Genomic DNA, 21,814 nt, shown 5'->3' with positions numbered 1-21,814 from the left:
CATGAACGAACTGCTGCCGGTTGGCGTAGAAAATCCTGTCCGCTTCCGCACCCAGAGTGCGGTAGTCTTTGGTGGAGGAGAGGAGGGAGCTGGCTAGCGCTGTGCGCACAGGCGCTGGGAGCTGCCGTAGAAAAATATGGGTGAAAATGAAGGTGGGGTCTGCCAAGCCCAAAACGGCCAACATTTTCTCCAGCAGCTCAGAAGGTTTGCTATTGCCGAGTCCGTTGAGTGACAACAGGCAATCCGCCTTCTCCATCTCCGACAGCTCGAAGAGCTGCAAAAGGAATGCCTTGAGTGCGCCGTAGAAAAATATGGGTGAAAATGAAGGTGGGGTCTGCCAAGCCCAAAACGGCCAACATTTTCTCCAGCAGCTCAGAAGGTTTGCTATTGCCGAGTCCGTTGAGTGACAACAGGCAATCCGCCTTCTCCATCTCCGACAGCTCGAAGAGCTGCAAAAGGAATGCCTTGAGTGCGCCGTATTTTCCCACAGCCGGGGGCCTTCCAGAAGCCCCATAGCTTGGGCCGTCATCTGGGCATCCAACGCCGCCACCACATGGAAATACCTCGTAACGTCCCGCGATATTCCTCCCAGGTCGAACTGGGCTTCAATGTGCTGAAACCATGGCCGGGGACTGTGCTGCCAAAACTCGGGCAACTTCACCGTTGCTGCTGAGATGCTAGCGCTAACATGAGCCATACCGTTAGCATCACTCAGAGCCGGAGAGGTGTCCTCATCGCTTTGGGTCGACATGTTCGTTGTCAACGTGCGGGGTCACCAATGTGGGAGTACAGGAATGAGGAGACGGAGAGATCAAGTCGAGTCAATTCCGTTTACTCGCCACACAAAACAACACCGATACAGCACAATCTCTCATGGCAACCAGCTAACCACTAGGCTGCTGCAAACAAGGCTCTACTTCCTGGAAAACTCTAAGCAGTGCCTACATCAGCACTCTGAACATCTGCCTTAAAAGGAGGAGCAGCCCCTGGTGACTCTATCGTCAATTGTGTATCATCACCACACTATCATGTCTACCTATGGTCAGTCTTTTTCTTTTCTTTTTTCGCCCTCTTTTTTTCCCCAATTGTATCCAGCCAATTACCCCTCTTCCGAGCCATCCCATTCGCTGCTCCACCCCCTCTGCTAATCCGGGGAGGGCTGCAGACTACCACATGCCTCCTCCGATACATGTGAAGTCGCCAGCCACTTCTTTCCACCTGACAGTGAGGAGTTTTGTCAGGGGGACATAGCACGTGGAAGGATCACACTATTCCCCCCAGTTCCCCCTCCCCCCTGAACCGGCGCCCCAACTGACCAGAGGCGCTAGTGCAGCAACAAGGACACATACCCACATCTGGCTTCCCACCCGCAGACACTGACAATTTTGTCTGTAGGGACGCCCAACCAAGCCGGAGGTAACATGGGGATTTGAACCGGCAAGCCCCGTGTTGGTACGCAACGGAATAGACTGCTACGCTACCCGGACGCCTGATACCCCTTAACGTTTTCATTAGTTTTGCTTAGTAGCTTTCCATGTGTCTATATTTTCAGACCCTGTAGGTACTCAGGTACACGGCTGTAGGCGTCATAGTTGGCATTACATGAAAGACTGTCAGAGCGGCTTATGAGGAACTATGGATGAGTGAGGGTCAGAGAGTGTCTTACCAATCCCTCGGTGGATTTAATGTTGGCTAGCTGCACAACTTCCAGATGCGCAGCTTGGGACACCAAGGGGTCCGAGGACAGAGAAATGATGTGGTCACACACTCCAGACAGGGTCTTACACTGGGGAGAAGAAATTGGTAATAAAGCAGTTTTTAGGGGCCAGCATTTTCTTTCCATTTACATTGGATGACGTGAAGCAGAATGAAATTGGACAACTCACCACATGCAGAATTTTGTTTTCTGTTTCGTACACTGAGCAGTCCTGCAGAAAATGTACAGGGTACCGTTACCTCAAGACAATGAAATGTGGTTATTATTGGCATATTATTTGCTGTGGGTGGAAACATGCAAAGACTTGAACGGTTTGGCACCTATAACCCCCTATACACCCACACATACAGCAGAAATACAAAACAAATGAGTCACCAATGCAGAGGCCGGTCTCGCTCTCTTTCTCCCCCCCCCCCCATCCTTCAGCCTTCTCCCTCTTCTTTCCTCTTTCACTTCAACTGTACATTTTTTTCCCCCAATTTCATTTTCCTCTTTGCTCTGTACACACAATATTTTCCACTGCAGCCTTATGGAGACATAAGCAGCATTCTTAAACTATCCTTATTACTTCTTCAATGTGGGATTATTTAGAAATCCCTTTGGGATTTAAGTATGCCAGGCTAAGTGAGGACAATGGTACCTCCAGAATATTTGCTCATCAGGGAAATTTCATCTGTAACTCCTCTGCTTAACATTGTTTTTTACAGGTACCACATCTGTAGTGGACATCTCGTCACAACGCCTACATTTTTAATGAAGTATTTTTAAACTTGAGTAGACAGTATTGGGAAAATTGAAATGAGGAGTTGAAATAAGGAAGTTTTGATGTTTATCATCATCCACACTTGAACACACAACGTAAATAAATAGCACATATAGCGGTTAAAAGCCTCTACTCACTGAATCAATTAGCAGAATGAAAACCATGGATGTGCTGTAAACCACAGGCTCAAATAGCCCCAAATTATTCAATCCTACTACTACAACTACTACTACTTTCAGCTGCTCCCGTTAGGGGTCGCCATAGCGAATCATCCGTTTCCATTTCTTCCTGATCTCTGAGAAAGAGTCAGTCCTCCATCACCACACCCATAAACCTCTTCTTTGGCCTTCCTCTTTTCCTCTTCCCTGGCAGCTCCATATCCAGCATACTTCTCCCAATATACCCAGCATCTCTCCTCCACACATGTCCAAACAATCTCAATCTTGCCTCTCTTGCTTTGTCTCCAAACCATCCAACTTGAGCGGTCCCTCTAATATAATCATTCCTAATCTTGTCCTTCTTTGTCACTCCCAATGAAAATCTTAGCATCTTCAACTCGGCCACCTCCAGCTCCACCTCCTGTCTTTTCATCAGTGCCACTGTCTCCAAACCATATAACACAGCTGGTCTCACTACAATCTTGTAAACCATCCATCATCTGAACCACTGATCCTGTTCTCAGGGTTACGGGGATGCTGGAGCCTATTCCAGTAGTCATTGGGCGGCAGATGGGGAGACACCCTGGTTAGGCCGCCAGACCATCACAGGGCTGATACACACACACACACACACACACACACACACACACACACACACACACACACACACACACACATACCTAGGGACAATTTAGTACAGCCAATTCACCTGACTTGCGTGTCTTTGGACTGTGGGAGGAAACCGGAACCCCCAGAGGAAATCCACACAGACACAGGGAGAACATGTAAACTCTACACAGAGGACGACCTGGGATGACCCACCAAGGTTGGACTACCCCGGGGCTCGAACCCAGGACCTTCTTGCTGTGAGGCGATTGCACTAACCACTGTGCCACCATGCCGCCCATCTTGTAAACCTTCCCATTAATTCTTGCTGGTACCCTTCTGTCGCAAATCACTCCTGACACTCTTCTCCACCCTGCCTGCACTCTCTTCTTCACCCCTCTTCTGCACTCCCTGTTACTATGGACAGCTGACCCCCAACTATTTAAACTCATATACCTTCATGACCTCTACTCCTTGCATCCTCACCATTCCACTGTCCTCCCTCTCATTCACGCATATGTATTCTGTCTTGCTCCTACTGACTTTCATTCCTCTTTTCTCCAGTGCATACCTCCACCTCTCCAGGCTCTCTTCAACCTGCACCCTACTCTCAAGTTATTCAATCGTCATTGTCGGTAATCATGTTTGCATGGAAATAGCAAATTGTAATTTTTTTATACTCATAAGAAAATCACATCCTAAATGTTGAACTCATAAAGTGCCTGCCGCTATTTCAGCTCAATTTTTAAGCTGTTGTTTAAGCCTAAACTTCTTGCTGCTGATGCTGATAGAACGGGTGTGAAGAGAGGATGTCCTGATCTAAGTATACGTACACGTTTCATCCAAAAACATCAAACTGGCATTCGAGGGTGTAGAGCGTTTTTTTTTAAGTAGGTGAAACTGTTGAGTTTTTCTATGGGATTGGTCTGTATAGCTAGTTTGATTTATGCCTTGTTTCTGAGATGAATGCATCTTATTCATATGCAACAAATGGTTTATTTTAAATCAAACGTACCAAAGACATTTTAACGCCTTACCACATAAATAAATCACACCAACTTAATGAGACCAGGTCCAGCAGCCATGCACAACCACCCATAACCTCACAAACTAACAGGGCCAGGAATAGCCCTATACCAACATCTGAATTTAACTGAGTTTACCCCCCCCCACACACACACACACAATACATATTGTGCTCTTATTTGGAGGATGGTCCTATTTTCTATGGGACTTTACTCATTTGAGCTATTGGATTTAATGGATGTATGAAATGATGTGTCTGTGTATGTTGACTGCACAAACATCATCACCATCTGTTTAGAGGATAAAGCATCTGAATCTGAAATTAAAGAAATGAACGTATCCTGGAACGTATCTTTTGAGAATTAAGCCACTTTACTTTAGTAGCAGTATACACATTGAAAAGTTTCTCTCGGAGAAAAAGTAAATTATAACTATTTGAGGATGTTTCTCACAAGACTGGTTTGTGGTTAAATGATTTGTTTTACCTGTTGTACAATTGTAGTGAGTTCTAGACACAGCTGGATCACATTATTTCTTGTTATGGAGTAGTCTGCCACTGCAGCAAATGGGGACCTGAAAAAGAAGTAGCACCTGGAATGAACCATTAGATCATTCTTGATTTTAACCTGATTTACTGGCAAAGGTAATGCATATACATTGCATATTGGCTGAATGTTCCCAAGCATCAATAACTTTATATCGTTATTGATTTTGAAGAGAGCCTGAGTTTGGACAGAAGTGCAACTGACTATCTTTGACACAGTGTTGTTCACTACCAATGGTGATTGCGGCACAGAAAAGTACACACATTCAGGTACTTGCACACACACACACACACACACACGTACACACACACTTGAATTATTTTATTTATATCCAGCTTTTTCAGAGCATAAAAAAAGGATATAAATAGAGCAGGTGTTGATGAATAAGTAGCCTGCAGAGACGAAAGTACTGTACAGCATTGGTGAACAAAGAAAAACATGTTTTCAAAAAATATTAACAGACTATAAACACAGATGGCAGCTTCTCTACAAAGAATGGTAAAAGCCACTAGTAGCCGACACTGAGCTGACACAAGCTATTTTCTTGTTAAGTACTTTTGCCTGGAAACATTCAACTACAAGTCTATGACATCACATCGGATACCAAATGTAGTAATAATAATAATGATAATAAGAGGTCAAATCGAAGAAAAAGAACTTGTCAACAGCATGGATTGACTAAAGGAAGGCATTTGCCAGCATGCCACACTCCTGGATAGAGAACAGCCTCAAGATCTACAGAGTCTGCCCAACAACTGTCAAATTCATCACAGAGAGCATGAAGACCTGGAAGACCACCCTGAATCTCCATCATGCAGAGGGGTCGTTAACATCGAGACTGATCAACATCAGAAGCAGAATCTTCCAAGGGGACTCACTATCACCACTGCTCTTCTGCCTTGTACTAGCTCCACTCAGCAATCTACTGAACAATAGCAGCTATGGGTACAAATCACAGATTGGCAAACTGAACCACCCGTTTTACATTGACAACCTCAAGACATTTACCAAGGACGACAATCAGCAATGACAGACCTTCAGCAATGACATCAAGATGGAAATCGGAATCGACAAGTGTGCCAAAGCCACTTTCAAGAAAGGAAGACTTACCAAGACTGCAGACTTAGACCTTGACACTGACACCGTAATCAAAGAGCTAGACCAAGATAGCACATGCAAGTACCTAGCAGTCAACGAAGGAGATGGCATACAACACTCAACCATGAAGAAGAACATCTGAAAAGAGTGCCACAGGAGAGTGCGTATGGTACTGAAGAGCGAACTCATTGCGGCTAACAGAACTGAAGCTATCAACACCCTAGCAATACCTGTAGTGACATACAGTTTCAACATCATCAATTGGAAACTGAACGACATCAAGAGACTAGACACCAAGACAAGAAAGATGCTGACCATGGAGAAGATGCACCACCCAAAAGCAGATGTCGACAGGCCGTACCTACCAAGAGCTTCAGGAGGACGAGGCCTAGTCCAACTCGAACTGACTTTCAAGACACCACTATTGGGCTGGATGCATACCTGACAACAACAGATGACCCACTCCTCCAAATAGTAAAACGACAGATCTACTCCACCAATAAAGAAGCTGCGCTGTTCAAGAAAGAGCATGATGTCCCAGAAACCCCACCAACAGAAAATGAGGCAACTACCATCTATGCCAAACGAGTGAAGCAGAAGCCAAAATACCATGGCCAGCAGCAACTGCAAAAAACCTGGGAGGTCAAAGCAATGCACGGGAAGTATCCAAAAAGAATGAAAGACACAGACGTGGACCAACAAAAGACACATCAGTGGCTGAGGAGCACCGGACTGAAAGCAGAGACAGAGGGCCTGATAATCGTTGCACAAGACCAGAGCCTGGCAACCAGATCCTATCACCATCACATCATCAGATATGGAACAGACCCAAAATAAATAATCCGTGGAATGTACGAAGAAACCATCAACCACATTGTCTCAGGCTGCCCGGAACTGGCAAAGACCAAGTACATATACAGGCGCAACAAGGCATCCGCATACCTGCACTGGAAGATCTGCAGGAGTTACAAGATCAAGACAACAGAGAAGTGGTACGAACATCAGCCAAAAACGGTCACTGAAAACAATGATGTCACCATCCTCTGGGACATGCCCATCAACACTGACAGAGAGATAAAAGCCAACAAGCCCGACATTGTTATCAAGGACAGGAAGGAAAAGAGGTGCATGCTCATCGACATGGCAATACCATCTGAAAAAAAGACCTCAGTGAAAGTCAAGGACCTGGAGATTGAAATCAACAGGATGTGGGGAATGAAGACCAAAACATCACCAGTGGTCATCGGAGCTCTAGGACCCATGAAGAAGGGAATGGAAAATTCACCAACCATATCCCAGGCAACATCAACATCTGTGCAGTCCAGAAGATCGCCCTACTTGGAACAGCCCACATATTACGATGAGTACTGTCAATCAAGTGACATCTGCCCTATAGTCATAGGCCGCAGAACGCATTTCGAATGGGTAGGGCCAAGAATGACGTGACGCCCTCCCCCCCAAGCCACACTTGTAACGCATAACTTTATTTATTATTATTTATTAGTGCCGTTTTTATTTGTCCTGATTATAGCCTACACTTGAGTCAAAATCAAATAGTATAATCAGTATGATTAGAGAGCATAAATCATTTGACACGTCAAGTCCAGTTGCATAGGATTAAAAGATGTCAACACTCACTACCCCATCTTAAACGTTCCCAAAGGAGTTCCTCTGTCTCTCGTTGTGCTGGATGAAGTCACTGGCAATGGCGAGACCATCCACATTGGCCAAAGCATCCCTGTGTGTGTGGCTGCACATCAAGTCATTGAGTCTCCTTTGAGTCATTGTTGACCTTAGATAAGTCTTCATATGACGAAGGGTTGAGAAAGACCTCTCGGCGCTGGCAGTTGACACGGGAATTGTATAAAACAATTTCAACAGCCTGTGTACATCTGGCAATAGGCTCATAACGTTGAGGGTAGCGGCAGAGGGGCTAGTTGGAGCAGCGGCAGTTAGAAATTCTACTTCTGGTTCCTCAGAGGGCTCATTGTGGGCTGGAGTGACGGTGGTTGTCTCAGCTACCTTGGTTAACTTTGACCCGAAGAAATCAGTTATTTTTCGACGCTTCATCATTCATTTTAACGCTACTATTGCTTAAAGTTTAGCGAACACACTAGCAGTTAGTCTACTTACATAGAGCACTGGTATTTTTTTCTGTGAAATTCACGTCCGTGTGACACTAAGCTCACGTGACACAAATAACCAATCAATCATTAGGAAACAGAGTTTGTTGCTTGTGATAGGCTACGTACTGTACGTAGGCTTACAGCTAGTGGAAATTAGCCCGGGAAGCACGCAAAAGTGCAAAACATTAAGAATTTAACGTATTTGCGATTTGAATTTTTACACGTTTATGTTTGATGCACGCCAAAGTAGGTATGGCCACGGCCCTACTGGCCATACCGGTTCCGCGGCCTATGCCTATAGTGCCTCAGGTCCATAGTTTGGACCCGGCTCTACAGGATGTAAAACAGGAAACATGAGAGAAATTGTAATAATAATTAATAACAATTTTATTTAAAGGCGCCTTTCATGACACTCAAAGTCACCTCACATCAAACACAACAAAGCAAAGCAGTAAAACATTAGTGCAATCAACAATAAAACACAATAAGCAATAGAGCATACATCAGCAGGAGTTAAAAAAAACATGAATTTGATGCTGTTAATGCTGTTAAAGTGAGTATGCTAGTTTAAAAAGGTGGGTTTTAAGAGCAGTTTTGAATTCTGTAATGGAGTCCAGTAAGCAGATGTGACAGGGAATGGAGTTCCAGAGTTTGGGTGCAGCATAGGAGAAAGCTCTGGCACCTATTGTGTGGAGGCTGATGGCTGGTAGTGCTAATAGACATGCTGATGAAGACTGCAGGGAGCAAGATGGGGTATAAGTCTGAAGGAGGTCTGTGAGATAAGCAGGGGATAGATTATGAAGAGCTTTGAATGTTAATAATGAAATTTTAAAATTAATCCGCTGTGACAAAGGAAGCCAGTGTAATTGAATCAGCAGGGCAGAGACATGGTCAGTGGACTTTGAACGTGTAATAATCCATACTGCAGAGTTCTGGATGAGTTGAAGTAGGTGAATAAGTTTGTTGGGGATGCCTGTCAGGGTCGCATTCCAGTAGTCAATGTGTGATGTGACCAAAGCATTGACTAAGACTTCCGTGGAGCATTGTGTTAAAACAGGGCATAGTCTGGAGATGTTGCACAGATGGAAAAAGGCAATCTGAGAGACATTGTTTATATGACTGGAGAAAGAAAGGGTACTATCTAGGACAACAATAAGGCTCTTAGCCTGAGTGGAGACAGGTATATTGACTCCGGCAATGAGGAGCAAGCAAATATTACTTTTTGAGAGTTGTAGACTTACTGCCAATGATAAGTAGTTCAGTTTTATTACTGTTTAATTTCGATACTTGTTAGTCATCCATATCTGTATGTCATGGAGACAAGCAGTGAGGGTACTGGAGGGGAGAGTGGAAGTGGGCTTAGTGGACACACAAAGTTGTGTATCATCAGCATAGCAGTCAAAATTGATACCATAGTGCCAGAAGATGTTGCCAAGAGGGAAGAGGTAAATAATAAACAGGAATGGCCCCAACATTAAACCCTTTGGAACTTCATCAATCAGAATCAGAATACTTTATTTATCCCCGAGGGGAAACTGAGTTCTATTACAGACACTCACGCTCTAATAACTAAAAACTAACAAGATACAAGATAAGAAAATAGAAACAAGATCAGTACATGAGGAACTATCAAACTTTCTGATCGGTTATTCTGAATTTGTACAAAATGTGTCCTGTCTGTAAGGTAGGAAGCAAACCACTGATACACAATGCCCCCAACTCCAATGCTAGCCAGATGATCCCTGAGGAGTTGATGGGATCTAGTATCAAAGGCTGCAGTCAGGCCAAGGAGGATGAGAATAGAGAGTAGACCAGTCAGCTGCACGAAGGAGGTCATTGGTGAGCTTAACCAGAGCTGTTTCTGCGTTATGTTTGGGGCAAAAGCCAGATTGGAATTGTTCAAAGAGATTATTGTTATCAAGGTAGATCTGGAGTTGAGATGCAACTACCAACTCAAAGGATTTTGGAGATTAATGGTATATTAGAAATAGGCTGGTAGTTTTTTGGTCAGTAGAATATAAATAAAAAATTTTCACAGTTGGTCTGATTATTGCAACCTTCAGTGAAGGAGGAACTGTACCAGTGGACAGAGAGGAGTTGATGATGGAGGTTATCAGGAAGATGACAGCGAGCAGGCATGTTTTAACTAGGGTTGTGGGAATTGAATCCAGGTAACATGTGGAGGTGCTAGACTTAGTAATAAGTTCAAAAATGTGATTTTTCATTGGAAGACTGAAGTCACAAAGGACTGTGGATGGGGACAGTTTCATAGCGCTTGCTGATGGTAAGTCAGTCTGCATGATGTTAGCAGAGGCTAGCTGCTCACGAATGGTACTCATTTTGGAGTTAAAAAAACTACAGAAAAGCAGAGAATTGTACATTAGAAAGGTTATTGTTCATATTGGTTTCAGGTGGATTTAATAACCTTTAAAATGTGGAGAAGAGAGTTCCAGTATTCCCTTTAACTGTACTGATGATATTTGCATAACAGGAGGTTTTAGCTGTTGAAAGAGCATTTTTGTAAGGGAGTATATGATCCGAATACATTTGTTTGTGAACAGCAAGTCCAGTCTTGGTGCAAAGCCTCTAAAGGCACCTACCTACAGCCTTGAGCTGACATAATTCAGGTGTGTACCAAGGAGCAATATGGGCAAATGAGACAACCTATGTTTTCATGGGGGCTAAAGTATTAAGTGCTGAAAATAAGATATTATTGTAGTAGTCCATAAGATCAGGGAGTGAGGAGGTGGGAGCAGGAATGGGGTTCAATAATTAAACTGCTGAGATCATCTGGATTAACATATCTAATGTTGCAGTATTATATGGTACAATGGACCCTTGATTTACTGAGCAGTAGGTTGATGTTGAATAACACAGCTTTATGGTCAGAGGTGGGTAGTTCAGCAGAGGTAATTTTATATGGTGAGATGCCAGAATAGCAAACCAAGTCAAGGATATGACCCTTGGTATGGATTGTAAAGTTGACATATTGCATTTGATCAAAGCAATCTAACATTGCTTTAAACTCTTTGGTGAACATATTGCTAGTGTTATCAGAATCAACATTTAAATACCCCATTAGGATTATATTGGAAGACATTGTACTATAGGTGGTTAAAACTGTTGAGCGTTGAGTGATAAAAATATTCGATGCCTTAGGTGATTTGTGCAGAGCAGCTGCAATAATGGGAGTAGGTCCATACAGCTTAACAGCCAGAAGCAGTTCAGGTAGCGAGAGAGGTGTTAGTTTTTAGTAGTTATACTATCGCGATAGATCAGCACAAGGCTGCCTCCCCTGTCTGAAGACCGACGTTTGCATATGTAAACAAATCCTGGTGGAATCACTGAATTTAGCTTTAGAAAATCATTCTGTGACTGTCAGGTTTCCATGAGACATAAATAGTCCAGTTTGTGCTTGTTGTATACTCCTATTTCTACTTGAGTATAACTTCAAATAAAGAGGCAGGAGACGGAGGAGTATTTTATGTGGTCAGATGTATTCTTGTCGAAACCCCAGAGTCCGCATAACCATAACACACAAGGTACACAAGGGAAGCGTGACAGTATCTCAGAAGGGACAAACCTAGTAGATGGCCAATACATAACATATCCCTCCCCCTTTACTTTTGATGTTCCCTTAACAAAAGTAAAACATGTACCTTTATAATTACTTTTAACAAATTAACATGTGTTAATTACCAAAACTTGTTTCGACAATATAGAACTTTTGCCTGAACTAGGGAAAGAGGGTAGACTACCTCATTTCCCGGACTGAACCCTGGGATTTATTATGCCCCAACCTTGAATAATGAAGTCGAAACTAACACCCCCAACGACCGTCGCTGCTAAACAAATGCAAATCAATAGCTCCGATAACGACGGGCGTGGCCAAACATCTGTACACAAAAGAGCCACGCATATCAATAGCTCTGAAAACGACTCCAAGAGGATAAATTCTGAGTCTCATCACCAGCCAGACAGACTAGCTTGGTCTAGTCAGAAAGGCACGAACTGAGGAAGCCTCTTGGGTGAGAGGCGAAACGTCTTCACGGATACATACCAAGTCCATTTGCATTTGATTCAACTCCTTTGGATAACCATGACCTGGATGAATGAGAACATTCACAGACATTATGCCCCAACGCTGTGGGTTAGTCTCTAGACTACAGTGTCAGTCTATCCGGAGGTCGTCTGTCTCTTCTGGGGTAAGTACAACCCGTGTGTCTCTGGGTGGGGCCTGTATGGGTCCTGGTCTGGGTGAAGTGATGCCTGGCGTAGGCACCTCAGCAGGCGTAGGGGTGTCTGGCACTGCATCTATTCCGGACGCTGGCGACTGGGTATCTTCTGGTGATGGAGGGGTTTCCTGGTAGGCCTCCAGCTCTGGATCAAAGGATAATGTCTGAGGTGAATCAACACAGGAACCAGAAGCATGGAGTAGTTGATCAATGTGTCTTCTCCAGATTAGATGTCTACTGGTTTCTACTGTATAAGACACTGGACCTGTTTTGGCTAAAACTGTCGCTGGTGTCCACTTTTTCCCCTTGGCATAATTCCGGGCGAGAACGCTGTCACCAGCTGTGAAGCTCCACAGCCTTGCTTTCCCTCGTCTCTCTACCTGAGCTCTCAGTTAATGGTGCACAACCTCTCTTGTCTTTTGTGGTCTCAGGAGGTCCAGACAAGTGCGGCGTTGTCTCTTGAGCAGAGCCGTGGCAGGAGACACATTTGTGGTAGCATGAGCTGTGTTTCGGTAAGACAACAGGAAGACACTGAGACACCGGTTGAGGGACTGCATACCTTGAGAGGACTTGAGCACTTGCTTCATGGTCTGTATGAATCTTTCTATGAGCCCATTTGTAGCTGGGTGATACGGCGCAGACTTGATGTGTTGGATTCCGTTCTCTTCCATGAATGTCTTGAACTCTTCAGGCACTAGTTGTGGGCCGTTATCATTAACAAGCTGCTGTGGTAAACCAAAACGGCTGAAGACATTCATTAGCTCTTCAGCAGTTCTCTCTGAGGAGGTGCTCTTCACGGCGGCAACCTCAGGCCATTTGCTATGAGTGTCAACCACCACTAAAAACATCTAGTTCTCCAGCGGTCCAGCAAAGTCCATATGGACTCTTTGCCACAGTTCTTCAGGCCAGTCCCATGGGTGTAATGGAGCCAGCTGTGGGAGGTTTCTCAATTTCTGGCAGGCAGAACATGACTTTGCTTTCTCCTCTATAGCTGCGTCCAGGCCCGGCCACCAGAAATAGCTGTGTGCAATCTCTTTTATTCGCACCACACCACACTGTCGAGAGTGGAGCTCATCAAGAGCACTTTCTCTCTTAGTGGTGGTAGAATGATGACACGATAGCCCCACAATAAGCATCCAGACTGGACTGAAAGCTCGTTCCTTCTTACCAGGTAAGGCTTCAAACTCTGTGTCATCTCTCCTCTCCTTCCACAGGTGATGATGTCCATAACTCCATAACCTCAGAGAGGACTGGATCAGCGCATGTGTGTTTCTTCACATGAGTCAAGGTCACTGGAGCAGCAGACACTTCTTTGAAGTAGAAGATCTCGGCTTGTGTTGGCTCAGCGTGTGTGACAGGTAAAGGGAGCCTGGAGAGCCCATCTGCGTTCCCGTGCCAGTCTGCTTTGCTGTACTTTATGTCATACTGGTGAGCGGACAATAACAGAGCCCATCTCTGCATGCGACTGGCTGCCAGTGACGGTATGCCAGTGTGGGGACCAAAGATAGAGGTGAGTGGTCAATGGTCAGTCAGTAGCATAAATTTCCTGCCAAAAAGATACTGATGGAATTTCTGCACTCCAAATATTGTAGACAGTGCTTCACGCTCAATCTGTGCGTACCTGCCTTCTGCCTGGCTCAAGGCCCTCGATGTGAAGGCAATTGGTCTCTCCCCCCTGATGGTAAGATGTGTGACACTCCTGCACCTACACCATACGGCGAGGCGTCATATGTCAACTGAAGTGGTAGTTTGGGGTCGAAATGAGTGAGGGCCTCTGATTCAGAGAGGGCCAACTTGACTTCTCTGAAAGCTGCCTCACATTTGTCTGTCCACTTCCATATCTTGCTTTTGTTTAAAAGCTTGTGCAGTGGCTTCAGCTTATTGGCTAGGTTAGGCATGAACTTTGCATAGTATGTCAGCAGGCCAAAGAATGATCTCAGTTGACTTACATTCTTCGGGGATGGCGCATCCACAATAGCCTTCACCTTTGACGGTGCCTTGTGGAGTCCGTTACTGTCAATTACGTGGCCCAGGTACTCAACAGAAGATCTGAAAAACTCACATTTATTCTTCCTTACTCTCAGACCATAATCCCCCAGTCTTTGTAGTATTGCATCCAGGTTCCTTAAATGGGACTCTTCATCTGGACCTGTGATAAGGAGGTCATCTGGATAGCACTGGACCCCTGGTAGCCCACTCAGAACTTGATCCATTGTTCTTTGGGACAGTGCAGGAGCAGAAGTAATCCCAAAAAGGAGCCTATGGTACCTGTACAGTCCTTTGTGTGTCACTATGGTCAACAGTTCCTGTGACTCTGGAGCCAGATGCAGCTGCACATATGCCTGACATAAGTCTATCTCACTAAACTTCTGTCCTCCAGACAAACCTGAAAAGAGGTCATCTATGAGGGGTAAAGGATACTGTTCTGCAGCCAAGACAGGGTTCACAGTGACTTTAAAATCACCGCAGATCCTTAGAGATCCGTCCTTTTTCATGACTGGCACAATTGGTGTAGCCCATTCACTTGTTCTCACTGGTTCCAATACTCTACTCTTCACTAATTTGTCTAATTCTGCCTCTACCTTGGGTCTGATGGTATACGGGACAGGTCTAGCTTTTAGACACTTTGGTGTGCTTCCTGGACTGACTGTCAGCTTAACTGTAATGTCTTTCATGCTGCCGAGTTCTCCATCAAAAAATTTGGAGTGTTTCTACAAGATCTCCTGTAGGGGACATGTGTCTCTGTCATTAACCGGGAACACATCCTGCCAGTTCAGTCTGAGCTTTTCCAGCCATCTGCAGCCTAGCAGAGCTGGACAGTTTCCTTTAATGATGTAGAGTGGAAGAGTAATTTTCTGTTAGTTGTGCTCCACTGTCACGTCTACAACGCCTAACACTGGAACAGCCTCACCCGTGTATGTCCTCAATCTCAACTTTGTCATTCGTAGAGCAAGTCGCTGCAGCTTCTCCTTATAGACAGCTTCTGATACCATGGATACACGTGTACCAGTGTCTATTTGCAGCCGCACTGCTTGGTTCTCCAACAGTGGTGTGACCCAGTATCCATCATCACGGTCCCTCACAGATAGTACACACACTGTGTCATCGTCAGATTCACAGCTGCTCTGCTCATCCTGGTCATACTCTATCTTATTCACGTGTTTCTTTTTGTTTCTGTGGAAGCCACTTTCCTTCTTTTCAATGTGTGGTTTGTGTTTGGGTCTTTTTTTGTTTTACAGGCACGTTCAATATGGTCTTTCTTACCACAGTGTCTACAGTCCAAGTCTCTACACCAGCACTCTGATTCCTGGTACCCTGTTTTACCACAACAGTAGCATGGCTTGCCAGCTCCTGCCTTGTTCTTGGACTCATAAGACAACTGATAGACTTGTGTTGATGCCCTTAGTTGCTGTGCTTCACTAGCAGCCATCTCCATTGATGTGCTTATCGTTATGGCCTTTTCCAGTGTCAAATCAGCTTCAGAAAGTAGTCGTTTCTGGGTGGACTGAAAACCTAGGCCACACACCAATCTGTCACGTATGGTGTCATTGAGCACATGTCCAAATTCAAAATGTTAAGATAACTGTTTTAGTGCAGCTACGAATTGTAAAACAGATTCCCCCTCTTCCTGGTTCCTTTTATGGAATCTGAACCGCTCTGCGATGATCAGTGGCTTAGGAGAGTAGTGATTTCCCAGTATTTGGACTATTTCATCATATGATTTGTCCCCTGGCTCGTCATGTTGCACTAAACTGCACAGTAGGTTGAATGGTTTTCCTCCCATAACACTCAAGAAGGTTGGCACTACAACCTCTCCATTAATCTTGTTAGCACTTATAGAATACTCAAACCTTTCAGTGTATGCGCTCCACTGCTGTTTTCTTCAGATGTTTCTATGTTTCCTATTAGTGCCGCCATTTTCATACAGTATTGGTTGTTTTCCACCGATTTCAGCAATTAGCCTTAAACGTATGCTTCTTTATGCTAATTTTCCTTTTTAGCCGGTCCACTGTATCTATCTCTTTTTGCTGTTTCGTTTGACTTACTGCCCTTTTTTTTCTCCTTTCTTTCCGCCTCCTTTCCACCGCGGAGATTCCGCCTCCTCACGAAGCAGCACTGTCCTCTGTTCGAGTGCCGTCTCGCACTGTACATCCGCGAGAAACACTTGTATAAATCGGACTTTCTACCGAAAATAATAAATACAACGTGGGAACATATTACCTCGTCGCCAGTTTTGTTGGATACTCCTATTTCTATGTTAGTATAGCTTCAAATAAAGAGGCAGAAGACGGAGGAGTATTTTATGTGATCAGACGTATTCTTGTCGTAACCCCGGAATCCGCATAACCATAACACACAAGGGAAGCGCGACGGTATCTCAGAAGGGACAAACCTAATTGGCCAATACATAACAGTGTTCTGTGATGAAGTCATTAACCAGAGGAGCTTTATTGGTAATAGATCAGATATTATAGAGGGCAAACGTGTGACAGTTCGTCTGCATATAAACAGCTGATTTAACTAGCGGAGTTAGCACAATGTGGTCTACATGACGGTCACGTCGTAATACGTTGTGTGGATAAGAGGCCCGGTGCCTAATAGTTTGTATGGGGATAACTCCCGGTGAGAGGGTTAATGACAGATGGGGCCAGTGGGGAGAGCTATCGGACAAAACAGTACTGTGGGGTGGCACCGTAGCGGAAACGGAGGTTCCAGGAGGGAAGTGTAGGATGTAAACAGTCAGTCACGTGGAGAAGACTGTACAGCATGCTGCAGGTTCGCTGCTAGCATTCGGCTACCTGAGTGTGGGCGTTAACACGGAGCTGTTGTGTGGTATATTGTCAACAAGGAATAGCATTTCAACAACAGATTTTTTTTCACAACTACGTCCTCCAAGTATCTGTAAAATATACACCACACTTTTAGCAAACACACACACACACACAACAACAACAACAACAACAACAGCAACAGCAGCAGCAGCAGCAGCAGCAGAATGGAGGAGAACCACGGGAAACATGCTCAGTGCCTCCCAACCAACTCATGGTCGAAAACTCACACAGTAAAGCATTTTCTTTATGTCAGCTGGTTGCTCTTGGAAATTACAGAGGAGAACAATCAGAGTTGTTTGGTTTGGTTGACTATGTTGGAGCCAAAAGCTTGTGCACTTACCATTGCATAATTCCCGATAAACCCATAGAACTTTTATCCTATCCAACAATGTGTGCCAGTGTTTCCTCTATATTCAGTCCACAGCGGTAGGCCGACATAACCGAAATTTGCCACCAATGCGAGAGACTGCTGAGTTTTAAAAATCCATAACATTTTAGCTAAGTTTACCCCCCCCCCCCACGCAGGTAACGATTTGGCTGATATTAGAATTAACATGTGTCATTAGCGAGGATTCACATAAAAACATCTTCGAATGTCTTTCAGTATGCTTGTATGATTGTGTAACTTTTTGCAAATCTCACCTATCCAGCCATGCCAAAAGGCTTTTGGCAGCAGCAATAAGGTCCACAACTGAGGTAAGGAAGTCATTGGGCAACTTGCGGGTGGCACGACCATCGTAGTGTCCACTGCGCCGCCTCCCCGCGATAAAGTTCTGTAGGTTCTTTGCAGATGCCTGGAGCTTGTGAGACAGCGTCTTCAGATTTTCAGTCTCGAGCCCATAGTTCTAAGAGGCAAGAGGTTCATGAAAAGTTAGTTTGCTTTGTTTCATCCGGGTCTTCATTGTTGGTTTTAACAGCATTGAATGCTATGAAAAATCCCAAATCTTGAGAATGCAGTACGGGACCTGTCTGAAAAGAGATTATTTCTCTAACTGGCACATAAAATGATGTAAATGTCAAAATGTGCTAAAAGGGAAGCAAAAAAAAAACCTTTTCTGCAACCAAAAATCGTTCTCATGAGACAGAATGAGAGGAAGAAATCCGCTGACCCACGTGCCCATCCCCCCTCCAGCTGTCACTTTGCATGTCTAGGGAAAGCAGAACACTCATTACCCACAATGCCACACTGCACGTGAAGGCCTGTGGGCGTCATGTCAGAGTTTCTTGGGAGGGGGAGGGGGTGGGTGACATGAGGGCAAGTAATCACATTTAATACAGCAGCGCCTGAGAGACTTAAAACTAAATCCCAGTTACATAAGGGGCTTTTGGACTGAGGCAGGGCCTACCCATGGGGCTGTGGAGGATGAGAAGGCTTTAGATTCAGATAACATCTGTGACCTCTGTTCACTGATTCTCAGTGCAGGCTCTCCCTTTTTCCTTTGGCATCATTGACAACACCCCACCCTTCTCCTGCCCTCTCTATCCCATCTTCTCTTATTGATTATCACTTTCTTGTGTTTTCATCCACATACTTGGGTTTTCTCTTAGCTTCAGTTTAAGAAGTTTGTGAAGTTTTCCTGCTAGTTGCTGCTGCTAGAATTACTTGATTAGACTGCAGATTAGGTTAGGGTTAGTTCATATTTATTTATAAGAGTAGGCCTGAGTGCACCTCTGCAAACATCCCATGTCAAAAACCCGAGGTGTAGTGACTTCTTTTTTTACAGATATGAATAAATATTGTTTTTGTTTCTCACTTGTTCAGTGTGAACCTAACAACTTGGCTAAATCTGGAGCTTGTTTTTGTATTGGTTCAGTCTTTGGTGCAGCTGGCAAAATTTGTGTTATTTCAAAACTGGGAAGAGATTACACCAGAAAAGAAGTTATATTTCTTACTGGTATAAATCCAAACTTTAATTTTGGAACATGTTGACTTGAATCATTAGGTGACCAAAACTTAAAGGGAAATTCCACCAATGCTTGTTTATGTGCAATCACTACTGATGAGCAATGTAGTCAACTGAATCAACAAAGTCCTCACTGTGTACTGTATTGATGGAGAAATTGGCATTCTCCTGCTCACAGTCTTTCCCACAGGGCCTACGTGTACTGAAAAGCATTGCGCGTAAGCCTCTACGTTGTTGTTCATAACATCCTCTACACTAGTGTCATTACCACCATGAGAAACTTAGCTTAGCTGGGAGAATGAGGATGTGTTTTGTGAATGACATGTTAAAGTAGATTAGACAATTAAAAATCCTGCTAGACTGTAGTTTTTCCAGACACCAAATGACATCACGATGCATCACTTGACTGCTGGAAAATAAACTTGGTTTCACTGCTGAGCCAAAGATGCAGAAACGATCAGGAAAAGCTGCAGGTGTCTGTAATGCTATCGCTGTCTCAGATGAACACAGATAAAGTTGAAAATGTGTGGCTTTTCCCTTTATGAAGAAAGAAGAATAAAGACACTTTATTTTGTCATTGTCCAGCTTACAATAAAATTTGTCCTCTGCATTTAACCCATGCTATTGTATAGGAACAGTGGGCAGTTGCAGCACCTGGGGACCAACCCCAGTTCTTCTTTCCATTGCCTTGGTCAGCGACACAGACAGGAGTATTAACCCTAACATGTATGTCTTTTTGATGATGGGAGGAAACCAGAGCACCTGGAGGAAACCCATGCAGACATGGGGAGAACATGCAAACTCCACACAGAAAGGACCTGGGATGACCTGGGGTTCGAACCCAGGACCTTCTTGCTGTGAGGCAACAGCGCTAACCACTGGGCTACCGTGCTGTCTTTTTTTTTTTTCATAGAAAAAACTGAATTACAAGGCACACTGCTCCTAGTAACAGTGTGTAATGGGATAGGTTAAATGCAGAAGATGAATTTCCCCATGGGGATTAATAAATATTATATTAATATTATCTTATTCAGAAGCTCATAAATAAAGTTAACAGAAATGAGTTTGAGAATGAGGGTAAAATTCACTTGCTGATGTAATCATAAAAGTTTATCAGTAAAATATTTTTGATTAGACCAGTAACTGAGGTAAATCTCCACTGATTTTCAAAAACTGTGGCCTCCAGCATGTCCCATTTTCACTGACACACATAAAAATGATCAAAAAGCTAGCCCTTGCAATTTTTGGAAAGTGTGTGCCAAAAAAAATTGTAGCGGCCAAAGAAGGCGGTCGCACTGACTTTCGGCGGCTCTGTGCTGGGGGAGCGCAGAGGCTCACGGGACTGTTAATATTCAGGTTGAAATTGCTATAATTTATGTTTGGTTCATGTTGACATGTGTTGTTTGGGGTTTTGACTTAAATTGGGTAGAGGACTGTTTACTAATTGAGTGACTTTGGGACCATGACTTGGACTGACATCCCCAGTTGTGACCTCGCAGGTGAAATCATTGTGTAGTAGTTCTGGTTGGTATGCAAATAATTTCACACTGGCCAAAAAAACCTGCTAACATCCGCCTTTTTACATTGAACAAAGGCGGACATGAGCGGGTTTTTTGGCCAGTGTGAAAGGGGTATAAAAAGAGCACTCCCGGGGTCATGCACTGTATGGGACATGGGAGCTGCCATTAAAAGAAGAGATCTCTGTCTCTCCACTCCTTCTACATCGACTCGCCACATTGGTGTCAGAAGTGGGATTTTGCTGAAGAATGGAGAAGGCGCTTCAGATGTCCAGCAGGATATTGAGCAGACCCGTTGGCACTGGGCAAAACTGGCGTGGCAAATGACGGAGCCCACCAGAGATGGCTCCAGTGCACCACAGCCCCACCATCCCCTAGAGGCCAGGGCCAATACAGAGAAACCCCTGCTGTCTGCCACCACTGACCGCCCCCTAGCAACAGGAAGGGATGCTGCACATAGAACACCAGTCAAGCAGCCCAAGTACAACGGGATGACACAGCTAGAGCTGTAACTCTTGCAAGTCCAATTAGTGGCATGGCACAGTGGAGGGAGCGACGAAGAAGCTGCCATTCACCTGGCTTTGGCGTTGGAGGAAAAGGCTTTACAGGTGCTCCTCAACCTAGCCCCAGCAGAGCAGCAAGCTCTCCAGGCTTTGACCATGGCACTGGAGAGGCGATTCGGGCAGCGACCCTTCACTGACCAGAGCAGGGAGACGCTAGCTAGCCGCCACCAACAACAGGAAGAGAGCCTGGGCACCTTCGCTATAGATGTGCAGCTGCATGCCCGACATGGATACCCGCGGTTCAATGCAGCTGCCTAAGAGGAGCTGGCCCTCCACGCTTTCCTGAAAGGGCTCATGCTGGAGCAGTTGCGCCAGCATGTCCGCCTTGCCATGCCCCAATCCCTCAATGGGGCTCTCTATTAACCTGAACGGGCCAAGGTGGTACTTTCCATGCAGTTTACCCAGCAGAAGTCCCTCGCTGTCTGACCACACATCAGGTTGGCCGACTATGATGAAGAGGAAGAGGTCTACCAAGTTCGGCTTCCTCCAGCAGTCATGGCAATGGCCTCCAACATCCAAGAGATGTCCACCCTGACTGACTGACCGCTGTTACTGGTGTGATGAGCCTGGTCACATAGCCCGTGACTGCCCAGCACTGGCGCCAAAAGCCAGAGTCACCCAGCCGGTGGAGAAACGACAGCAGGGTGGCCTAGTGAATGAACCGCCACTCCAGTCTCCAGCTCTCCTTCAAGGCCGATGCATGCTGGTTGGACGCCAAGGTCAC

The 21,814-nt window shown here is 44.9% G+C and overlaps 1 protein-coding gene across 1 annotated transcript in view; it reads right to left on the bottom strand.

Annotated features, from left to right (window-relative positions):
- LOC130116758 (connector enhancer of kinase suppressor of ras 2-like) overlaps nucleotides 1-21,814 on the bottom strand; it is a 61,523-nt gene that overhangs the window by 27,149 nt on the left and 12,560 nt on the right. The window contains exons 3-6 of the mRNA XM_056284793.1: nucleotides 17,749-17,951; nucleotides 4,756-4,861; nucleotides 1,887-1,928; nucleotides 1,667-1,786 (exon numbers count right to left, since the gene is read on the bottom strand). Of these exons, the coding sequence (XP_056140768.1) occupies nucleotides 1,667-1,786; nucleotides 1,887-1,928; nucleotides 4,756-4,861; nucleotides 17,749-17,951 (471 nt within the window). The remainder of the gene's footprint in view (nucleotides 1-1,666; nucleotides 1,787-1,886; nucleotides 1,929-4,755; nucleotides 4,862-17,748; nucleotides 17,952-21,814) is intronic.

The sequence above is a fragment of the Lampris incognitus genome, chromosome 8 (assembly GCF_029633865.1).
Source record: "Lampris incognitus isolate fLamInc1 chromosome 8, fLamInc1.hap2, whole genome shotgun sequence".
Classification (NCBI taxonomy): Eukaryota; Metazoa; Chordata; class Actinopteri; order Lampriformes; family Lampridae; genus Lampris; species Lampris incognitus.
This window is presented reverse-complemented; position numbering and strand designations above follow the sequence as displayed.